The 21,577-nt window shown below is 42.1% G+C and overlaps 1 protein-coding gene across 3 annotated transcripts in view; it reads right to left on the reverse strand.

Annotated features, from left to right (window-relative positions):
- The window catches only part of Mtdh (metadherin), a 57,812-nt gene extending 40,124 nt beyond the window's left edge, over positions 1 to 17,688 (reverse strand). For 2 of the 3 annotated variants that reach the window (XM_041637566.1, XM_041637565.1), the window contains exon 1: positions 16,980 to 17,688. In XM_041637566.1, the coding sequence (XP_041493500.1) occupies positions 16,980 to 17,357 (378 nt within the window). In that variant the 5' untranslated portion in view covers positions 17,358 to 17,688. The remainder of the gene's footprint in view (positions 1 to 16,979) is intronic. The other variant, XM_041637564.1, reaches the window with a different exon arrangement.
- Positions 17,689 to 21,577: the final 3,889 nt, after the last annotated feature.

A 21,577-nucleotide genomic window follows, 5' to 3' on the forward strand; every position in this document is an offset into this window, starting at 1 on the left:
ATTAATGTTCTAGTTTCAAAACCTTTGTTTCTAATATTTGCAGAATAGACCTCTATCAAATTGTCCATTATGATACAGCTATGTACTGGGGAAAAAAAACCATGAATGTCGATACCCTCTGTATCTTTCTTTGGCTCTCCCCTCCCCCACCATTTGTTTAGTCCTATTCTGGTTTACTTAGATTTTGTTTTTAATTTTTTTTCCTTTTTTCTTTTTAAAAAGATGTCTGCCTATATTCTAATGAGAAAGAGGGAAAGAAAAAGTATGGATGTGGGTTGCTGGGGAAGTATGTGGGGGCTGGGAGGAGCTGGGAGGAAGAAACCAGATTATATGAAAAAAATCAATTTTAAAATTTAAAAGTGTCTATAAAGTGACTTTACATGCATTTAAAAAAAAATAAGCAGCAAGCTGGGCAGTGGTGACACATGCAGGTGATTCTGAGTTCGAGGCCAGCCAAGGTTACACAAGGTTTGATTTTGAAACATCAAAAATCAAGCAGGAGCTGGAGAGATGGCTCAGTAATTGAACATTTGCTCTCTTGCAAAGAACTGAGGTTTGGTTTTCATTACCCACATGGTGGCTTACAACTATAATTCCAATCTGATCTGATATGGTCTCCTGTCCTCATGGCCACCAGACAGACAGACACGCATACAAACAGTGGATTTGCACGAATGTGTGCAAAACACTCATACACATTAAATTAAAAATAAGTCTTTAAAAATATCAGGCAAATGAGGCTGGAAAGAGATCATTTACAATTTAAAACTCAATTTGTAAGTTTTCCAAAGATTTGTAGCAGGAAGTCAAAACAAAAGCTGTCTTCTTAGCTGAATAAATGTCTAATTAATCAACATTTAATATGCTGAATCTTAAGCAACCTGTTAAAAATAGGACAGTGAAAGCCAAAAGCAGATTTCCTCACTCTTGATCTGGTTTTCTTTCATCTGTGCTGTTTTGACCGTTCTTTGGTTAAGTGCATAGAAAGGTAAGAAACCTCAGAAGGCAAAGTAGATTTAGGGACTTCTACATCAGGTACTCAGAACTGGCTGGTTTTCCTTTCTGATCTGTCTTACTTGCTATTGTCATATGCTAGTTCTCTTAATTCTTGCTATTTGGTTTTGAGGTGAAATTTTGCTATGTTCTCGCCCATCTTTTGAGGTGTAGGGTTTCAAGGATGCACTACCAGTTTGATCTCCTTTTTCTTTTTTTGGTTTTCGAGACAGGGTTTCTCTGTGGCTTTGGAGCCTGTCCTGGAACTAGTTCTGTAGACCAGGCTGGTCTCGAACTCACAGAGATCTGCCTGCCTCTGCCTCCCGAGTGCTGGGATTAAAGGCGCGCGCCACCATCGCCTGGCTCCTTTTTCTTTCTTTTCTTCCTTCTTTCATTTTTTGAACGAAGTTTCTCTGTTTAACATCCTGGCTCTCCTGGAACTTACTCTGTAGAGCAGATTGGCCTCAAACTCTCAGAGATCTTCCTGCCTCTGCCTCTCAAGTGCTGGGATTAAAGAATTATTTTCTCTTTTAAGAACAAAGGTTTCAGCTGGGCATGGTAATGCATACCATTATTCCTAGTAAGTTCCAGGATAGCCAGAGGTACACAGAGACACCCTCCCCTCTTAAAAAACAAATAAACAAAAACCAAAAGCAACCAACCAAAACCAAACACCATCACCCAAAGAACAAGTGTTTCCTGGCTGGGGAGATGGTTCAGTCTGTGAGGTGGCTGTAGTGTAAGTATAAGGACCTGTGTTCAGGTCACCAGCATTTATATAAAAGCTAGGCATATGTGTCTATAATCCTACCACCATGGTGGCAGGGCTGACAGTTTGGTATATGGAACAGAGGGATCCATTCAGTCAATTCAAATGATGGGCTCCAGAATCAGTAAGAAACCTGCCTCCAAAAACAAACAATAAAAAACCCCAAACAATGGCCGGGCGATGGTGGCGCAGGCCTTTAATCCCAGATTAAACTTTACCTCAGGAGGCAGAGGCAGGCGGATCTCTGTGAGTTCGAGACCAGCCTGGTCTACGGAGCTAGTTCCAGGACAGGCTTCAAAGCCACAGAGAAACCCTGTCTCGAAAAAACCAAAAAAACCAAAAAAAAAAAAAAAAAAAAACAAAAAACAAAAAACAAACAAAAAAAACCCAAACAAACATTGAAGAAAAGAAGGAATTCAATGTTTACCACACATGTATACTTACATTTTTAACTCTCTCTCTCTCTCTCTCTCTCTCTCTCTCTCTCTCACACACACACACACAATGTAGTTTGAAGGCAAACAGTGAGACCAAGATTGAAACTACAAATTTGTGTCAACCTGAACAGGTTTCTACTTCTACTTCACTAGATTTTTAATTTTTACTTACGTTAAAGTTGTATGAAATGTTGAACAAATAATAAAAACCCAGAGACAAATACTGGGGTTTAAGCTGAAGATCAGAAAAGCAAAACAGCCAAGCCACTTGAGAAATTTTACCTTCATCAAGGCTGAGTGACTGACTACAGACTGAACCCCGAGCCTCTATTTCCTCCCATTTTATAATCCGTTCTAGTGCTCGGATTAAAGGTGTGAGCCATCACCATCACCTGGATCTGTTTCTGCACTGATCTTGTGTGGTCCAGGGTGGCCTTCAACATCTGCCTCTGTCTTACAAATCCTGGGATTAAAAGTATGTGATGCCACACTGCCTGGCCTCTAGTGGCTTAATTTTACCCTCTGATCTCTATTTATTAAAACATAAATAAAATATCACTATACTGGAACATGCACAAGTCTTAAATACACGGATGCACTAATAAAAGGCAAAGTATCATGAAAATTCAAAGGAGATATCATCTTTAGCAGAGGTTAGACTGCATGTATCCTTACAGTAATTAGTAATTTCTGAGTTCTGTACCTAGAACCTACCAGAGGTTTTACATACATGATTTGACACCGGGTAAGACTTTTGGTTGTAAAAAAATCTGATCCAAATTTCAGATAATTTCTTAGGAATTTAGAAAAAGACTTCTACTTCCCCAGCCTGATAAACACACACTGCAGTCTGAGACATAGTAATCCACCTATTTATTTTAAATTCTGATGTGGGATTCTCCTCTGTATGATGTGACTACCATTGGTGAATAAAGAAAATAGGGCAGAACTTAGGTAGGCAGGGAAAACTAAACTGAATACTGGGAGAAAGGAGGCAGAGTCAGAGAGAAGCCATGGAGCTGCCTCCGGAGACAGATATGCTGGAACCTTGCTGGTAGGTCACGAACCTCATGGTAAAATATAAAATAAAGGCAATGAGATAAATTAAGATGTAAAAGCTAGCCAATAAGAAGTTAGAGCGAATAGGCTAAGCAGTGATTTAATTAATACAGTTTCTGTGTGGTTATTTCGGGAGTCTAGGCAGACAGGATGAACAAGCAGCCTCCTACAACAAAATTCCAACTCTAATTTTAAAAACTCTTTACAACCAATTGAACAACTTCATAAATATAATCTATAATACAATTTGCAAATCTTGCCATCCAGTCTAAGCCATTTCAATTAGTGGTGAAGAAGATCCCAAAGTCCAACTCTTCAGGGATTCCAAACTACCTCCCGATGAACTGTATCAAGGGTGCTAAGGACAGATGGGAAGGTAATGCCTGTCACATAGTTAAATTATATGATGTATGATTTCTGAAAAATAAAATACAAGTACCATTTACAGTTTGACATCCAATGAGAACTGAGATAAGGAACACAGTTAACACAGCAGATATGTATGTCCATGTGCTTCCTCCTGCCTGGATCCTGATGATGCCTTCTAGAAGTTTAGCTAGCACTCTGTACATCAGAGTTTTGAAATTATTAGTAGAGTTGGACAAACAGGAAATGGAAAAACTCATCAGATAACACATCAAACTTAGAACCTCCTATTTTGCTCGAATAACAACTTAAAAATATTTCCAAGTCATTCTTACACTCACGAAGTAGAACAATGATCGATAATGTTAAAGTAGAACAAATACAAGTGTTCATAGGGTTTATTTGTTCTTGGTATCTAAGAAGAACATAGCATTGACAATCTTTTTATCCTAGGCCTCCGGCAGTATGAAAATGGACCCAAAATTGTGGGGCCTTTTTGTGATGGCTTGAATAGGTATGGCCCCCACTGACTCGTGTATTTGAACTTGGGCCACAGGGAGTGGCACTACTAGGTGTGGCCTTGTTGGAGAAAGTGTGTTCAGTTAACTTCCTGATGTCTGAGTATGAAGATTTAGAACTTTTAGCTCCTTCTCTAGCACCATGTCTGCCTGCAGCCATCCACCATGACAATTATGGACTAAAACTCTGAACCGTAAGCCTGCCCAAATTAAATGTTTTCCTTTATGAGAGCTGCCATGGTCATGCGGTCCCTTTACAGCAATAAAATTATTTTTTTCAGACAAGATCTCCTGAGTAGCTGGGCGGTGGTGGCGCACGCCTTTAATCCCAGCACTCAGGAGGCAGAGGCAGGCGGATCTCTGTGAGTTCGAGGCCAGCCTGGTCTACAAGAGCTAGTTCCAGGACAGGAACCAAAAGCTACAGAGAAACCCTGTCTCGAAAAATCCAAAAAGATCTCCTGAGTATATTGGAAGCATGGGGACCTTGGGAGAGGCGGACGGGGAGGGGAGCAGAGAAAAATGTAGAGCTCAATAAAAATCAGTAAAATTTTTTTAAAAGGTTATTTTCTTCAGTAGAAACTTCTAATTCTAAAACTAAAGCAATAAAAATGTAACAATCAGGGAAGTTGGGTTTGTTCTATGAATGTAATTTAATAACCTAGAAGATTCCATGGAAATCAGAGGTATACAGTAGAAACAAGATGACCTTACTAGACTGCAAATTAGGACACTGTTTGCTTGTGAAAACTCCTCTGGCCTATGACCTCAAGTATGTCACTTAATCTCAAGGCTCTTCATCAAACCAGAAGTATTTTCTTTTTAAACATGTGTCACTTAAGCCATTATTATTTCTTTAGAAAGATTTTTATCTTTTAAAATGTTTGTGTCTGTGTATGGGTACATGTAAGCATGTGGAGGTACCCATGGAGGCCTGAGGCATTGATCCCTATGGAGCTGGAGTTGAAGGTATTTGTGAACCATCCTATGGTATGTGCTGGGAAGTGAACTTGGGTCTTCTTTTAACTGCTAAGCCATCTCTGCAGCCCCAGAATACTAGTCTTTTAATAAATTAAAGCTAGAGGAATAGAGACTTTAAAGTAAAGAGAAAGTTGTAACAGTGGTAGAGCACTTCCCTAGCACACATGAGATCTGGGTTCAATCCTTAGTATGTATCAAAAAGAAAAATAGAAATCCTATGTGTCAATGACAAAATTTTATTTTTTTTAAAATATTTATTTATTTATTAATTATGTATACAATATTCTGTCTGTATGCCTGAAGGCCAGAAGAGGGCGCCAGACCTCTTTACAGATGGTTGTGAGCCACCATGTGGTTGCTGGGAATTGAACTCAAGACCTTTGGAAGAGCAGGCAATGCTCTTAACCACTGAGCCATCTCTCCAGCCCCAAAATTTTATTTTTTAAAATTTTATGTGTGTCTGTGTATAAGCCTGTTTGAATATATGTGTACTGTGCATTCTCACGAGTCTTTGGAGGCCAGAAGAAGGAATAAGATCCCCTGGACCTGGAATTACAAATGGTTGTGAGTTGCCAAGTAGGTGCCGGGTACTGAGTCTTGCCCCATCCGAATTTACTTATGAGCACCAGCAAATCCACTAACAAGATAAAATAAAACCAAGAACAATCAAAGTTCTACTGGGAATATATTAAAATATATATTTATTTAGCTCAGTAAAAATTACCCAAATAAACTCATTATTTTAGGCACTTCATTTAGCAACAATTAACAAAGTCTCTCATGTCAGGCAGGGCAGTGCCACTGCCCTGCACTCCACTCTAATATTCGAATCTAATCTTGGAAAAGACCTTCGGAAAGTATATGAGCAGGACACATTCTGGTGACCATTAAAAGGAAACAATGCGTTTTAAGACAGAGGGGATGAGGATTTCAAATACATTGACCAAAAAATTTTCTGAGGTGATTTTCATTTTTTGGCACATGTCAACCCAATTGGCTCTAAACTTGCTATGGAGCCAAGGCCTGCCTTTAACTACTTACTAATCCTGCATCTGTCTAAATGCTGGAATCACAGACATCAGCCACCATGGCTATCTAAGGTGATTTTTAAGGTAAGATCTAAAGATTGATAAGACTATTGGAAAAAGACTTTTCTACAAGCTTTAACATTTGTTCATGTAAAGAAAATGAACTATGAAAACACTTCTGAAGAACCAAACCAAATCAGACAACAACAAAACCACCAGTGTAGCAAATAAGAGGAAGCAAGTGCTGGGAGATACAGGCCATGGAAGAAGTGCTGGTTGGCGGCAGGATGGCGATTTATTATTAGTAGCTAAGCATGATGCACAGCCTGCATGCACAGCGCTCAAGAGTCAGAGCACCCAAATCATACGTATGCTGAGACAGGAAGTTCCTGAGTTAGAGGTGAGTCCGGGTTACCATTAGAGAAAGACCATCTCAAAAAACATGGCTGGAGGGGCTGGAGAGATGGCTCAGTGGTTAAGAGCATTGCCTGCTCTTCCAAAGGTCATAAGTTCAATTCCCGGCAACCACATGGTGGCTCACAACCATCTGTAATGAGGTCTGCTGCCCTCTTCTGGTCTGCAGACATACACACAGACAGAATATTGTATACTGTATACATAATAAATAAATAAATATTTTAAAAAAAAACATGGCTGGAAAGATGGTTCAGCAACCTTCCTAATGTTGTGACTTTAATATAGTTCCTCATGTTGTGGTGATCCCCAACCATGATAAAATTATTTTCATTGCTACATCATAACCATAACTTTGCTACTTTTATGAATCATAATGTAAATATCTGTTTTACAATGGTCTTAGGTGACCCCTGTGGAAGGGTCATTTGACCCCCAAAGGGTTGCAACCAATAGGTTGAGAACCACCGAGTTTAAGAGCATTTACTGCTCTTGCGGAGGACCAGGGTTCAATTCTCAGCAACCATACAGTAGTTCCCAACTATCCATAACTCCAATTCCAGGGGGGTTGACTCCCTCTTCTGACCTCCCTGGGCACCAAGCATGCATGTGGTACACAGTCATACATACAGGCAAACACTCAATACATAAAATAATCTAAAAAAATAAAAATATCAAACCTAAAAACAAACAAACAAAAAAAACCTAAACAAAGATTCCTTACTAAGGTGTTAAGAAATTACTGGAAGTAGCCAATGGGAGACTACTGCTACAACTGTGATCTTAAATGTTGCAGTCCCAAAAGACTTTTCGTAAACTGATAGCTCAGATGATTTTTGTTTGTTTCCATCAGGTAAATTATCAGGAAGCACAGACTGGCTTCAAACTTCTGAATCTCTTGCCACCCCGCCCCAGGGATTAGAATGCCCAGATTTTAAGGATTATTGTCAAGACTTAGTTTGAATAGCTAAATGGATGGTGATTTGTATTTTACAGAAACAGGAAAAGCTAGGAGAGGGCAAGAAACTGAGTTCTCCTTTGGAGACGCTAATGCTTGAAAATAAACACGGGCTTCAATAGGAGACAGTACAGACTTTGACACAAAGTTGGTCCTAAGTCCTGCACTGGAGATCTTGCCCACTCACAAGAACTGCAGCTACAGAATCTACCTGAGGTACGCTGGCAGTCATGCAGTCTGAGGTCATGAGTGATCTCTGCACAAAGTTTGAGTTGCTCTACAGGCACACTCTTAGCAATGGTCAATGTAATTAATATTCTGCCTTGTATTTCAGTTCTCTGATGTGGGATTTCCCCTCTTTATGCTGTGAATCCGTTGTATTACCATTTGTTAATAAAGAAGCTGCTTTGGCCTATGGCAGGGCAGAATATTGCAAAGTGGGAAATCCAAGCAGAGATAGGAGGAAAGAGAGCAATGTCAAGGAGATGCTACGTAGCTGCTGAAGGAGAAAAATGCGAGAAACTTACCAGTAAGCCACAGCCTAGTAGCGATAAACAGATTAATATAAATGGGTTAATTTAAGATATGAGAGTTAGATAGGAATGTACCTAAGCCATTGGCCAAAACAGTGCTGTACTTAATATATAGTTTTTGTGTGATTATTTGGGTTTGGACAGCCAGGAAACGAAAGCACAACCTCTGATTACAGTTCTCATCGTTAGAGACAGTGTCCTTTTAAGGTCTATTTTAAACAACTTATTTTGCACTTTTGGCCTTTTGTTAGTGATTTCACTGTTTAAAATAGCTCCCAACCATCAAGCTGAAGTGCTGTCTAGCATTCACAAGTGATTTACAAAAGGTCGCAATTGAACTTTATTTATTTTTTTTTGGTTTTTCGAGACAGGGTTTCTCTGTGGCTTTGGAGCCTGTCCTGGAACTAACTAGCTCTGTAGACCAGGCTGGTCTCGAACTCACAGAGATCCGCCTACCTCTGCCTCCCGAGTGCTGGGATTAAAGGCGTGCGCCACCATCGCCCGGCCGCAATTGAACTTTATATAGGCAAACTTCATTAGATATAAACACCAGTACCATCAGCCATGAGTTCAATGTTAATGAATTAACTACACTAAATAAACTCTTTAAACATAATCCACTCAAAGCAAGGTGATGCATGTACTAAATGGTGAAGATTTGTTGATCAGAGACTTACAGGAATCTAAACTTGCATTTTCCCAAGAAGATGGACTTTGAAGGATAGCTAAAAACAACAGAAAGAAGCTAAACATAGTAATACAAACTTGTGACCCCAGCATACAGAGGCCAAAGCGGGCTCCTGGGCTATATACAGTAAGCCATGGTCTTAGCAAAAGACTGGCAAAGGGAAAAGGTCCTTTAACAGATTTAAAAATAGATACAGAAGTTTAGCAAAACATAATTATTTCTTGTTTTTGATGAATGCTGAGATACAAACCTAAGGCAGAATTAGATCACCAAGAGGCTTTAGTGCCGTATCATGGATCACCATGTGTTACATAAAAAACACAAAAAGATGTGAAAATTAAAGTCACACAATTGCAACTGGCTTCAGAAGACTCAACTAGCATGAGTAGATAGAAAAGCTGGCAACAAAGACATCAAATCAGGACAATCAGGACACTGTTTTAAAAAGTGTAAGCAAAAGGTAGTAACAGTAGTAGCGCCTATCATGAAAACCTGAAATAGAAACAATGATTATAAAAGACACAGCCTACCACAGCAGTTTATTGCAAGTCAAAGAATGAAGCTTACAAAAGTAAAGTTAGACAAGACAGACATCTCCCACTGCAAAAATAAAAAGATGGGCTTGTGTAGCTATTCACCTGGTATAAAGAATAAAAAATAAGTTGTATAAAGACTTACTGGAATATCTTTACTGAATTATGTATTCAATCTTGTTATTTTAAATACCAAGCACTGTGCAAGGTTATACAAGATAAAACACTGTTTTACTCACTTAGCGATATTCAAATTTACACTACAGCAAATCTTTATGAACATTTCTACAATAATACATAGAAATAACATCACTAAAATGAGTTTTCTTTTTTTAAAAAAATATTTATTTATTTATTATATTATGTGTACAGCATTCCTTCCACGTGTGCCTGCAAGACAGAAGGGGGCGCCAGGTCTCATTATAGATGGCTGTAAGCCACCATGTGGTTGCTGGGAATTGAACTCAGGACCTCTGGAAGAGCAGTCAGTGCTCTTATCCTCTGAGCCATCTCTCCAGCCCTAAAATGAGTTTTCTTATGTGCTTCTAACTGAAACCCAAAGCAACAAACAACAAAGACCATTCACCTAAGATCATACATCCTCTTGAATTATTACTCAGCTTAAATGATCAAATTTAAAACCTAAACTGACCTGGAGCATCATGAAAAACTATAATATAAAGGAATGATTTTTTTTAAATGCCAATAGAAAGGAAAAAGAATGAAGAAAATCGAACTGATATATTAAAAATATATAGGTTTAAAAATACTCAAAAGGCTTAATATAGCCACTCTACAAGTAAAAACAAAGTTTTAAAAACAAATCTTGGGGTACTGGGGAGATGGTTCAATTGTTGAAGTACCAACCAAAAAAGCATGAGGACCTTAGTTCAGTTCTATAGTACTCTTACAACAGCCACTTGTATCTGTAACTTCTACACCGGGGTGCGGACAGGCAGGGATCTCTGAAGCTCGCTGGCCAAGTTTAGCTAACTGATAAGCTCCCAGTTCAGTGAGAAACTTTCAAAAAAACAAGGTGGAACACTGGTTGTAGAACATGGAGAAACCAGACAGTACCAGGTATGTTTACCCTGGTAGACAGACATAAAGAAATCACTCTGGAACTGATTGGGAAATTTCCTCCCCCACTGACTAGCTTTTCATGATGTGGAAGGTGCTGTGTAGGCTCCTGGGAAATCTTACCTAGCAATGTACCCTTCATGCAACAATACCCACCTACCAGGCAATATGTGCCAATTAGTGCCCCAGTGGAAAGATTGTTATGGGGTAACAACTGGGGAGAATTCATGCTTGGTACTATAAACCTGGTTCCAAGTCCTTGGGGCTGGAGACCTAGGTCCTCCCACCTCCCTACCCACCCAACTCATGTTTTTTCTTCTCTTTTCACTCTCTTAAAAACAAAGCAACAAAGAAAATCAAAACAAAATCAGTAAGACAATTTAGTCAAAACTTTGGTAGCACGGGGGCACTAGGGACTAGCTACTACTGTTTTCAAAACTGCCTTTCTAAAAATTTATGTTTATGCCCATAGATTTGTGCTGCTCAGCCTTGGTCAGAAGTTTTCTACAGTGGGAAGCAGTTAACAAAGGGACTCATAAGCAATTAAAATAATGGGAATGTTCAGTTCCAAAAAGTACATCTGTATCAGCCCCTTAAGGCTCAGAGAACACTGTGGAAGATGAGAAGAATGCAAGAGTTGGAGGATGAGGATGATTGCTGAGAAATGCCATCTTTTGGACACAACATGGCAACTACACTCATAAGAGAGCTGTGACAGCTGCCAAGATCAAGACAGTTGAAAGTCCCTCATGGATGGGGCAGAAACTCACAAGGAATCCTTCTTAGTTAAGGAGCATACCTGGCAGTGACCGCAGCTGGGAGGAGTCACTTTTCTCTGAGGTGTGACTACTGGTAGACAGCCTAAATTAAGGTGGATGGGATGGCACCACACCCTTGTACATAAAGGTAGCACTTGGGAGGCAGAGGCAGGAGGATCTCTTGAGTTCAAGGCCAGCGTAGTTTACACAGGGAGTTCCAGAATAGACACCAAAGCTACACAGAAAAACCCTATCTCTTCCCCCCCCCCCAAAAAAAAGCATATATGAAGTTGGGGGCATTTTAGAGGAGATGATGCTGAGTTTGAGAGGAGTGGGTATGAGTATAATCAAAATACATTGTAACATATATGGTATTTTCAAAGAATAAGAAAAAAGTAATATATTAGGAAACAAAGATTTTCTCCAATGGACAGTTACCAGGTATATCAACTACACTCCAGGGCAGGTCCCATGCCAGCAGTAGCTGGCCAGCACAAAACAGACTCGTGGCTTTTTGTGCACCTTTTGTTTCGGTATGTATGTATGTGTGTGTCTTAGTGGTGTTGTTTTGTTCTTTGTTTTTTCTTTTGTGACAGTTTCTCTGTGTAGACCTGGCTGTCCTGGAACTCACTCTGTAAACCAGGTTGGACCTGAGATCAAGAGATCTGTCTGCCTCCCGAGTGCTGGGAATAAGGTTGTGCACCACCACCATACTTGCTTATTTTGTTATTGAGAGTACAGACAATGAGAAAGAATATGAAGTTGGGTGGGGAGGGTGGTGGGGAGAACCTGAGAGATTTAGAAAGGGCAAGGAATGTAGACAAAATATATTGTACAAAAATTAAAATAAAATTAAGAAAAAGTAAGAAAAAAGGGGGGCTGAAGGAACAGTTTAGAAAGAAAAAAAACAAAAAAGGGGGCTGAAGGAACTCCTCTTCCAGTGGGGTTCAATTCCCAGTACCCAATACGGTGGCTTGTAGCCACCTGTAACTTCAGTTCCAAGGGCTCCACCACCCTGCCCTCTTCTGGCTTTAATGGGCACCAGGCATGCATGTGTACACACATGTGCAGGTAAAATACTCAATAATAAATGTTTAAGACAGAAAGAAGAGATTGATTGAGGAAGATAGCCAACACTGATTTTGTCATCTACACCCATGCATGTATACACATGCACATGCTCACAGAACATGGTATGAGTGTGTGTATGCATATATATGTATACACACATGCCATAAACACACACATATACAGATATACACATATACAGATATTAAAAATAGGGGTTGCATGATTTAGGAGTAAACTAAATGGAATGAAACAATAAAAGCAAAATTATATGTAGGCAAAATATCCTAAAATATAGAATGCTCATTCATAGACACTAGTAGTTTACATCATTGAATCCACCTGAATAAGTAACTCAACTAAAAAAAGATTTTTTTTTTTTTTTGGACAGTCTTGCTGTAAAGCTGAGGCTGACCTCAATTTCAAGATCCTCGTAACTGCCGGGTGATGGTGGCGCACGCCTTTAATCCCAGCACTCGGGAGGCAGAGGCAGGCGGATCTCTGTGAGTTCGAGACCAGCCTGGTCCACAGAGCGAGTTCCAGGACAGGCTCCAAAGCCACAGAGAAACCCTGTCTCGAAAAACCAAAAAGATCCTCGTAACTCTGCTTGCATCCTAGGATTACAGGTGCACTACCATTGCCTGGCTAGAAAAATATTGCTTTTGTCTCACACCACAGTCCATGGCCTGGATCTCAGTATGTAGCCCAGGCTAGCCTTAACCTCACAGATGCCACTCTAACTAGCTTGGAAAATAAGGTCAGCTGGGTAGAGTGCCATACACTTTTAATCCCGGTCCTCCAGAAGCAGAGGGACCTCAGAATTTGAGGCAGGACAGCCAGTAAATAAAAAGAAAAAAGTTCTTATAGTATAAACTCCATAGCTCTATTCCAGAGAGTGATTTTCAAATTAATCCGCCTGTCATGAATACAAATTTAAAAAGACAAGCAGTGGGGTACACCTGCAGTGCCATAAACTTGGGCTGAAGTAGGAGCCCAGGAGTCAGCTTGGGTAACAGTCAAGTACAAGAAAGCAGATTCCCTGGATCCAGTTCTAAAGCTTGAACTTTAAAGGTCTGAGCTATGGCTCAGGAATCTACAAGTTGTAAGGAGCACTCAAACTGACTCTACTGCAAATACCAGGAAGGAGACCCCTTCAGTGTTTTAGCTAAAATCTTCAATTAGACACAAAATAAGTCAAACAGATTAGGTTAAATGCTTAATTCAAATTTAGGACTCCCTATTCCTCCCAAGCTGACTGTTTTTCTCCAGCTTTTGCCATCTCTCAGGCTTTTCCACTAATTCGATTCAAACTCTTAACTTTACAAGCAACCACTGTTGCATTTGATGCTCCCTGGGACCACAGTGGGACTATATTGTTAATATATTGATAAAAATCCTTCAGTAGGGGCTGGAGAAATGGCTCAGCGGTTAAGAGCACTGACTGCTCTTCTAGAGGACCCGGGGTTCAATTCCCAGCACCCACATGGCAGCTCACAACTGTCTGAAAGTCCAGTTCCAGGGGATCTGACACCTTCACACCAATGCACATAAAATAAAGATAAATAAATCATAAAAAATTAAAAAAAAATCCTTCAGTATTCACTGGGGAGATTTTTTCACCCGCATTCATGCCCATACACTTAAAATCATCTTTAATTATACTTAGTCCAAAGTAAACATTATGTATACAGTTGTTATGTATAGGTTAGGGAATAACAACAAGGAAAAAGTCTGTACCTAATTTAGTACAGCTGTAGTTTTTAAAAACGATTGCTTTTTTCGGAGGGTAGAGGTGTTTCATGCATCTTAGGATGACCTTAAGCTCATAAACTGTAGGGGATGACCTTGAAAGTCTAATTCTCCTGTCTCTACTTCGAATATTGGGATTATAGGCATACACCAAGACTCCAGTTTATGCAGTCAGTGCTGGCCATCAAATCCAGGGAGTCATGCATGCCAAGCAAGCACTCCACCAACTTAGCAACATCACCAGTCCCTAAAAATGAAGTTTTGATATTTAGTTGGTTTAATCCGTGAAAGTAGAGCACACACAAGGAGCGGACCACGTAGACATCTTCCGCAAGGAGCATAAAGCTCCTTGAAGAGACACTGAGCTTTTTACTTTTGTGTCCCCTTCATAGTAAGACATAAACCATTTACTTTTCTTGCTTTCAACTTTTATCTAGGCCCTGTTTGTTTTTTCTCCCCTAAGTAAAAACATGGCACAGTACAAGGAATATAATAAACAGGAAATAATGGAGTTAATACTTAGCCTTGAAAAGCAGTATTTTTCTAATAGGGGATGGGGCCTTATAATCAAGCAGAAAGCCAATTTTGTGGGTCATGAATTGCTTTTAAAAAAAAAAGCGAGTTTGTGCCTGTGCTGGAATGTAAATCATATTTCTGAGTTACAGTAAAAAGTTTTAAGGGTATAACTTCTTCAATATATTTTTATTATTTGGCAGATAAAGCTACTCATTTCACCCAATTCACATTCAACGATCCAGTCTCAATTCCAGCTCTCAAAGACTTATTTATTATCCATTTCCCCTTCCTTAACACAAATAAAAAGAAGGATGGGCCAAATCCTAAATGTGATGTCCGTTTTTCACAGTGAAGTGAGTCACCTGGTGTCATGATGCACTTCAAATGGACTCCTGGAGCACCTGTCTCTCGACTCAAGTCCGCCTCAAATTCTAAATGCTCTAAAGAGGCTTTAAAATTTTCACAACTTGCCACAATCCACACAGGCCTTAATGTATGTGGTTTGTTTCAAGATCACCTTTACTGTGATGCCAAATGTTCTACTTTCATCAGAACATTATTTAACCCTTGATGCTGTCTACAGAACTTTTAATTATGCATATGCAAAGTGGGCTGTTTTCTCTTCTCTGTACTTAAGTATTACATTGATACTTTTTGTTTTTTCGAGACAGGGTTGCTCTGTAGCTTTGGAGCCTGTCCTGGAACTAGCTCTTGTAGACCAGGCTGGTCTCGAACTCAGAGATCCGCCTGCCTCTGCCTCTCGAGTGCTGGGATTAAAAACATGCGTCACTACGGCTAGGCATCACATTGATACTTTTTAAAGAAGTTTCCTATCATATCTTTCAACTCATCAAGAAAAATATGTTTATGATATGAGCTGTCAGTCTTCTTTTTTGTACTGTTACTAACAATATTCTTTTTTGAAGTGAAACTCAGCTTCCTGAAATAACTTTCCTAAATTTCTCAAACTGGAATTAGTCTCCACCCTCCAAATCACACCAACATGTGTTCATACTGCAACTATGGATCCATGACTACACTATGAATCTGTCTCCCACAACAGCCACCACAACTGACTTTAATGCCTATGTGCACACCTGTATAGCTCAAACATACCAGAGCACATCTCTACATAGTAAGAACCTGGTACTGGCTTACTGCATTGTTCTAAAAGTTAAGAGATGATACAAAAATAGGAGGTATTTCATTCATTCTTTTTGGACAGAGGGTTCCTTTCTGTAGATCAGGCTGGCCTCAAAGTCAGAGGTCCGCCCCCTCTTGTGGTGAGTGAGATTAAAGGTATGCGCCCTTAAAATCGACTAACAGATATTTCTAATGTTGCACATCTTTTATATTCTCAACTGTATAAAATCTTTTAAAAATATGTAAAACCAGTTGTGCATGGTGGCATCCGAGCTTAATCCTAGTATTCGGGAGGCAGAGGTAAGCGGATCTCTGAGTTCAAGGCCAGCCTGGTCTACAAGGCTGTTACACAGAAAAACCCAGGCTCAAACCTCACCTCCCCCTAAAATGTAAAACAGTTGAGTGGGATAGAAACTTGTCACCAAGCCTGACTATTTGAGTACAGTCCCTGGGCAGGACCCACGTGGTGGAAGGAGAGAAAAGACTCCCAACAAGTTCTCCTGACTTCCACATGCGTGCCATGGCACAAGATCTTCCCCAAAATATAAATATAAAAATTAAGTGTATTACGGAGAAATGGTAATACAGAATACAGAAGTAAAAGAACAAGGCCTGATAAAAACGGGATACCTTTTTCGCATTTCCACACGTGGTCAGGCAAACTGAGATTTGAAACCCTCTCCCCGCTTCAGCTTTCTAATCTGTCACGTCACCCCATTTTACTTTAATAAAAGCAAAAACAAACAAACAAACAAAAAACCCCTCCACACTGTGAACCGGACTACAGACTACTCTGCTGAACTTGCCTTAACTTTTGCTCAGGGGCCCAAAATAAAAAACAGGAACATTAGATAGTCAGCTCCCTCGTGCCCAAGTCCTGTGCTAGATACCCCACTGACCACATTCACCGAGACAGGGCAACCATTTCCCTTTAACATTTTCAACTAAGATGAAAGTGTGTCTAGACCTGGACATTTTTAATCCTCTTTAAGTCGGAGTTTTTTAGGTCACCGTCTATTCTCCACTAGCTACGGTCTCAGGTCTCAACGTGACTGGAGATAGGCATCTCTCTCCCAGGCAGTCTTTCCAGAACTTCCCAACGTCACCCTAAGGTCCCATTAACCTCCACAGGCAGCTACTTCTGCAGGCCTCCAGGAAGGGGATGCAGCAGGGCGGACGATCCCCAGACGATGGCTCTAAGTTTGGGCACTTTTATTCCTAACTCTGGAGTTGATTTCCATCCAGGAAACTCGACTTCCCTACAGGTTCTTAAACTTTCTGACTATCACCTCCTCCTCCAGGACCGTGTTCGCCTCCCACCACTTCGTCCACCGCTCTCACTTCACCGCTCCGGCCTCCCCTGCCCACCCGGCTCCTCGCCCCTTGCTCACTTTGGGCTTTTCTGGCGGCTTCTTCCGGTTCTTCTTCTTCTGCTCGTCGCTTCTGAGAGTCTTCAGCTGGGCTGGGTCTTCGGGGGCCGGGGCTGACGCGGACGTCTCCTCCCGCTTGCGGGGCGGGCTCCTCCGCTTCTTGCGGGCGCCGGCGCAAGCCGCGGCCCAGCCGTAGCCGAGCAGGAAGAGCAGCAGTAGCCCGAGAGCGCCGGTGCCCACCAGGATCACCCAGCCCGGGTACCGCTTCGGCTCCAGCCCCAGGTCGAGGCCCAGTTCGGTGCGCAGGAAACCGAGGCCGGCCGACAGCAACTCCCGCAGCCGGGCAGAGCCCTCCTCGGCCTGCTGGGCCAGCTCGTCCTGCCAGCTCCGTGCAGCCATCTTCCCTCCCGTCACACAGACTCGCGGGATGACGCCGGGGCGCACGGACGCCGCTCGAGGAGTCGTGGGAAGCGACGGGGGCCGCGACACCTCAGGCCGAACGCATCGCGGCCGTCCCGCACGCCCGAGCGGGGGGTCGGGGAGGGCCGAGGGTCTCCCGGTTCCCGCAGCCGGCCTCACGCCGCCGCCGCCGCCAGGAGGACAGGAGGCGGCGGGGACAGAGTGTCTCCAGAGGCGGCCGCTAAGCGGCGTCGGGGCGCCAGCGCCAGGCCCCGCCGTCCTCCCCCGGCGGAACAATGGCGGCTCCGGCCGCGACACACGCCGCGCGCGGAGGCCGGCGAGGGTCACGTGGGCGCGGTGGGCGGGATGCGGGTCACGTGGGCGCGGTGGGCGGGGCCATCCGATCGCCGGTCTTGGGGTTCCCTTTCGCAGCGTGCGGCGGGCTGCGTGCGGTGCTGCGGAGCTGGGGAAGCGGGAGCGGAAGGCCTGACAGCCGGAGCCCTGCTGCTCTGGGAGCGGGGAGGGACTCCAGCGTGTGAGCAGGCTTTCCCCGCGCTTTCCTGCAGAGTTGAGCGGCTTTTTCTCCCTAAGGTCACCGGTCGGTTGGATGCTTCCAGAGGGGGCACCATGGAGTCTGAGGCCGCGGCACGTGTAACTCAAAATTGAGTGTTTCTTCGGGGCGGACTAGCATTTAACAGTTGCCAACGTGTGCGTCCGTTGGCTCATTCACTCCTACTGCCTGTTGTCAGACTCCAGAATTAAAAAGTCTGGCAAGCCCGTAGGCGGCACTATTATTTTCCTACTAATTTGTCGCCTTAATAGGAAATACTGAGACGAAGTGCATTAGGTTGTATTTATATGCAGAGGAAGCTTCCTTGTGGCATATTATTTTAAGCTTTCATAAAACACAAAGAGTTGCGTGAGTTGTCCGACAGTTGAATGTAGCATTAAAAGGAAATTAGGTGGGCTGGGGAATGTCGCTCAGTGATGGAGCGGGCTTGCAGAGCATATGCAGGCAACCAAAAATAAATAAATGAGGCGCTTCTTCAGTTCTTAATTATAAAAATACTTGGGGGCTTCCTTAGGATTTAAGTTTTGATTTTGCTAAAAGGGAACAGTGTCTCTCATTAAATGATAATTAGCATGTAAGCAACTGAGGTAAATACAAACTAAAATTCTATTAATGTATTTGACCTACTTTGCGTCAGTGTTGTAATGAGTATTCTGATTAATGGGTGGAGTTTTGTAAGAAGCCACTCTTAGAGTTTTCTGCAGGCTTATAATTATGGACTGAATTATAAAGGCCATAACCTAAGTATGGGGTATGCATGAACTCTAAAATTTTTAAACAAATCCCCTTTATATTTTTGGAATGAGATCTATAATCCCGCATATTTGTGTTGGTTCCAGACACGAGGGTAGACGTTCTACTGATCCGATCATTCTAGATTATCTCCTATGGATTTATTGAAAGACCTGAATAAATCCAGCCCCCCCCCCCCAAGCAGGAAGAGAAGAATCAAAAATCTAGGATTAGCTGGTTCAGTGACTGTGTTTCAGGAACTAGCTAAAGATAAAGTTAGATTGTAATCTTGAGAATAATCTTGGGAAACAGGGAGTTTCCCCCTTGTGATTATCATTACTGTTTTAGGAACTAGCTGATTATGACCTTGGGAGTGGTCCCGAGGGGCCAAGAATTGCCCCCTTGTGACTGTCACTGGATTTTCGGAATTTTCTATGACCCTTTTGGATTACTGGGCTGTGGTTTCTTCCCTTAAAAACTCCTCCCGGTCACTCGGGGTAGAACTCTTCCCCTGCGTGGGTTATGAGTCTCGGCCCCAGTGCACTGGTTCCCGTCTCATCTCAGCATTAAAGCCTTGTGTGATTGCAGCAAGGACGGTCTCTCCTGGAGGGGTCGTGTTATCCCGAGACTTGAGTGAGTCTCCCCAGCACTGGGGGTCTTTCATTATGAATTAAATGATTACAGTAATTGAGGTGAGCATGCTAGTCCCTTTGGCAGTCTCACAAGTAAATATGATTTAGTAAGATCATATTGTCTTGTTTTCCCCCCGTTTCCTGTATTTGGTATCAGGGACATACTCATTTTCCCATCTCCCTCTCTCCTCTTTGTGTATGTACATCTATTATATGCACTATTTTTGTGGTCTTGGTGGGGATTGAACCCAGAGCCTTCAGCATGGTAGACAAGCACTCCCCTACTGAACAATATCTTTATCCCACCACGCATTTATATGTTAAAAACAAAAAAAGTGGGGTCACATCCTACTGGTATTTATTCAGTGTAGCTGTGAGCATTTATGATAATTAAGAAAACTTGTGATGATATAACTTACTTCCAGAAAGTTAGGTTTATAAATTGCAACAGCACAAAGATTAGATTAAGATTTAAATGAAGCAGGACTTTGGAAGACTCAAGGGCAAACCGAGCGCACAGGACGGAATACTAGCTCTGGTCTGAGAGATGAAGAGTCCTAATTCTTTGAGAATGACCAAGATAAAATTAAGTGTGAAGTGTGCTGAAACCCTTAATGAGAAGTTCTGAGTTGGAAATGAGGAGTGATTTTTCTGAGTGACTATTCCAGGGCCTGTCACTCATAAAGGAATGAACTCTGAACTCACACAGCAGCATGACTGTACCTGTTGATGCTGAATGAAAGGAGCCAGACAAAAAGTACATGGTGCGTGGTTCCATTTGTATAATTAGAAAATGAAAACTGACCCGCAGTGACAGCAAATCAGTGGTTACGTAGGGACGTGGGATAGGACCAAGACGTTTGGGGAGGGCATTAAAGAGACACAAGGGAGGTCAGGCGGCTAGGGTAGGAGGAAGCAGACTTCCAGGCAAGCCCCATCTCAAACAAAAACTCAAACACTTAATTTTTACTGCTGCGATAAAATACTATGACCAAAAGCAAACTGTGGGAGAAAGAATTAATTTGGCTTCTGGTTCCAGAGGGTTGGGGTCGATGAGGGCCTAGAGTCATGACAGCAGGAAACGAGAGATTACATCTTCAGTCACAAGCAAGAAGTAAGGAGAGGGAACTGGAAGAGGGATGGCTATAACCCTCAACACCTTCCCCCAGTGGCTTGCTTCTTCCAACAGGGCTCCACAGCCTAAAGTTCCACAACCTTGCTAAATGGCGTTACCAAGTGTGAAAACACACACACACACAGACACGGGCGACGTTTCTCATTTAACTCCCTCCCAGACAAGCAAAAACTCAGCTCGGGTCCTACAAAAGTGAATTCCAAGCAAAGTGTTTTCCCACCCATGATTTTGAAGAACAAAATTTCTCAACATACTATTGTTTATTATGGAGATGATATTTTATAGGTTTATATAGTAAATATGCACATGCGATTATATTGTTACATAAAATGAGTATGCATATAAAATCTATCAATTTTACTGGCATATTTTTAATTAAAAATATTTTTATTCTTAAGAATTTCATACATGTATACAATGAAATAAGATCATAATCCACTCACCAGTTAGTTCCCTCTAACTCCCTTCACATGGCCTCTCAACATGAACCCCCAATTTCATGTCTCTGTCTCTGTATCCCTCACTAGTGTTTTGCCATAGGCACTGTGACAGAGGCAGAGACAGGCAGATCTCTGTGAGTTTGAGGCCACCTTGGTTTACATAAGACTGAGTTCTAGGACATCCAGTGCCATAATGAGACCTTGTCTCAAACAAACAAACAAAAAAACCAAAAAACATATCACACACACAAGGAAGAAGGAGGAAGGCTTTTTCTTGGCTCTTAGTCTGAGAGGGTGCTACACACCATGTTGGGGAAGGCATGCAGAGCTAATGATGGCAGGGGAGTGCAGCTGGGGTTTCTCACAACTTGGTTCCAGAAGCATAGGGACTAGGACTAGAAGCAGGCCTGTTACTCTCAAGCCTTACCCTCCCTGACTGGCTTCCTCCTGCAAGGCCCCCTTTCCTAAAAATTCTGCAATCTACCCAAATGGCACCACCAGATGGGAACACAAGGGTGGCAGGAACTCTAAGCAGTTAAGATCACATATTGCTCCTCCAGGGGACCTGAGTTTGATTGCCTGCAACTATAGCAGGTGACCTACAGTTACCTCTAACTCCAGCTCCAGGAGTTCTGATGCCTGTGACCTCCATGCGGAGGCCCCACACTTGGCATATGCTCATACAGGTACAAAAACCTGATTAAAAATAA

Source organism: Microtus oregoni, unplaced genomic scaffold, assembly GCF_018167655.1.
Source record: "Microtus oregoni isolate MIOR12 unplaced genomic scaffold, Mior012 000053F_ref0000044, whole genome shotgun sequence".
Classification (NCBI taxonomy): Eukaryota; Metazoa; Chordata; class Mammalia; order Rodentia; family Cricetidae; genus Microtus; species Microtus oregoni.